This window comes from Condylura cristata, unplaced genomic scaffold, assembly GCF_000260355.1.
Source record: "Condylura cristata isolate star-nosed mole 26May11 unplaced genomic scaffold, ConCri1.0 scaffold00069, whole genome shotgun sequence".
NCBI lineage: Eukaryota > Metazoa > Chordata > Mammalia > Eulipotyphla > Talpidae > Condylura > Condylura cristata.
In genome coordinates this window covers 148,210-150,477 of record NW_004567170.1, presented here as the reverse complement: position 1 = coordinate 150,477, position 2,268 = coordinate 148,210, and the positions used below count along the sequence as shown (strand labels likewise).

General features: G+C 71.1%; 1 protein-coding gene across 1 annotated transcript in view; it reads left to right on the top strand.

The window, feature by feature from the left end:
- The window catches only part of SEPT2 (septin 2), a gene marked incomplete at its 3' end in the record, with an annotated part of 3,586 nt that extends 1,320 nt beyond the window's left edge, over positions 1-2,266 (top strand). The window contains exons 3-4 of the mRNA XM_012734771.1: positions 1,905-1,991; positions 2,178-2,266. Of these exons, the coding sequence (XP_012590225.1) occupies positions 1,905-1,991; positions 2,178-2,266 (176 nt within the window). The remainder of the gene's footprint in view (positions 1-1,904; positions 1,992-2,177) is intronic.
- Positions 2,267-2,268: the final 2 nt, after the last annotated feature.

Sequence of the window (2,268 nt, the reverse complement as noted above, 5' to 3'; positions counted from 1 at the left end):
GGGGCGGCTCGCGCCGCTGCCCCGAGGCTCCATGGAAACGGCCGTGGGCTGGGCACAGTCCGCGGGGAGCGCCTGGCTTGGGAGCCGTGGGCTGGGCTGCGACGGAGTCCTCGGCGTGGACACGGTGCCGTGGAGCCCATGGAGGACCAGGCCAGGTGCCACGTGTTTGTGGGCCTCGCGGGACGGAGAGTCGCTGCACAGCGGCCTTCCTGGGTGGTTGGGACGGGCTCACCTGCACACTGGAGTCTGTGCCTAGGTGACTGACCCCGGGCACGTTCTCCTGGCCTGCAGAAGTGGACTGGTCAGGGGCATGAGAACCCCGGGCCTCAGGCCTGCCCCCTCTAGGTCTGCTGCTTCAAGACAAGCATCTCGCGGTGCACGAGTGGCCGAGGCCCCTCCTGGGGGGGACATGCTGGGGGGGGTGCAGGTGCATCGAGTCGAGGTAAAGGATGCCGCATCTCCGCCGTCTCCCGTGTCGCCCAGCACATTCTGGGCCGTGAAGTCGCCACGGCTCCACGTCACCTCCCCAGCCCTTGCTGCTTCCCGCCTTCCTGGCGCCCCCTTCCGTGGTGGGCAGGGTGCCTGGAGCCACCCCTCTGCTGGGCTCGTGCCATCACACCGCCCACCCCGGGCACGGCCGGTCGCACCCCATGCCTCAAGGAGACGCCCGTGAGACACGAGTCTGCCAGGGCCTGCCGTCGTGCGTGGTCTCGGGCCGTGGCAGTTCCCACTGAGAGGGCTGCAGAGACCTGCACTGGGGGTGCTACCCGGGCCGGGGGGCCATCCGTCCCGTGGAGGGGAGTGCGATGGCCAGGAGGCGCTCCTCGCAACCCCAGGAACCCGGGGCTGTGAGCCCCAGCAGCGCGGGGAGCTGCTCTCAGTGAGCCGCGAGTCCCGTGCTCCCCGAGGGAAGCAATGGTCCCGTTGCTGAGGGGACTGGACTCGTCCAGACCGAAGGGACGGCGCGCAGCGGCCTCCCACGGCAGCGAGGTGGCCGTGTGGGCTCGGGGGTCACTGCGTGGAGGGCCTGCGGCCTCCCCTCGGCACAGCTGGCTCTGGGGCAGGAAGCCGCCGCCGAGGCCCAAGCAGACCAGTGCAGCAGGCGGGCCGCTGGGCCTGGACACGGGGCGGGGCGCCGTGGACACAGGGGCCGGGCAGGCGGCGGGGCTGGCTGTCCCTCGTCAGGTGGCCGCGAGCCCTGCGTGCCGCAGCGGCGCCCAGCGGTCCTGGAGTTGGGTGCGCGGGGCGGTGTTGCCTGCGGTCGGTCGGGGCTTGTCTGGGGCGGCTGCAGCCTGTCTGGCTCCTGTGCCCGACGCCCCCACGTGCACCCTGGACCGGCCTCCGGCCGGCGCCACAGGACTGGTGCAGGCCAGTCCTGGGTGTGGGAGTGCACGCGTCGCCCGAGAGGCTCCTCGGCGGGCAGAGGAGCGAGGACAGCGGCCGGGGGCCTGGACGGCAGCTGCAAGCCAGTCTCGGGCTGAAGCTGCCGCAGGCCCGTGCCCGCTGCCCGCGCTGCGGGTCTCCGCGTCACCTGCTCTGCCCCCGCTGTCTCCGGGCAGTCTTACCGGGACGGCATCCCGGCTCTCTGCAGAACAGTTTGAGAAGAAAACTAAAAACTAATTCTAAGAAATACGCGAAACGATGCCGTTAGGTGTGGCTGGCTTGGGCGGGCAGACGGGGGTGGGGGCGAGGGGGAGGCCGATTCCAGGGCGCCCGGTGGGTGAGGGTGGGGCCCAGGTGGACCCTGGGCGGGGGCGGCCTCTGGTCACATCCTGCTCAGACGCGGGCTGGCTGCACGGAGCGGGGGTCCCTGGTGAGGGTGCGGGCAGCGGCCTGCCAGGCGGTGCTCTGACCGGCCCGGAGAGGGAGGGCAGCGTCACTGAGGCCTCTTGTCCCCTCCCAAGGGGAATCGGGCCTGGGGAAGTCGACGCTCATCAACAGCTTGTTCCTGACGGACCTGTACCCGGAGAGGGCCATCCCAGGAGCCGCAGGTGCGTCGGGCGGGCGGGGCCTCCCCCTGGGGGCACAGCCCCGGCCCAGCAGGCGGTCCTGGACCTCATTTGGGGGGCTGTCCCCCCTCCTGGGGGCGGGAGGCCTGCCTTTGAGGGAGTCCTTGCGGGAGGGCTTGCCGCATTCCCCTGCAGACTGGCTGAGGGGCCCCGCGATATCCCCCGCAGAGAAAATAGAGAGGACGGTCCAGATTGAGGCGTCCACTGTGGAGATTGAGGAGCGCGGGGTCAAGCTTCGCCTGACAGTGGTGGACACGCC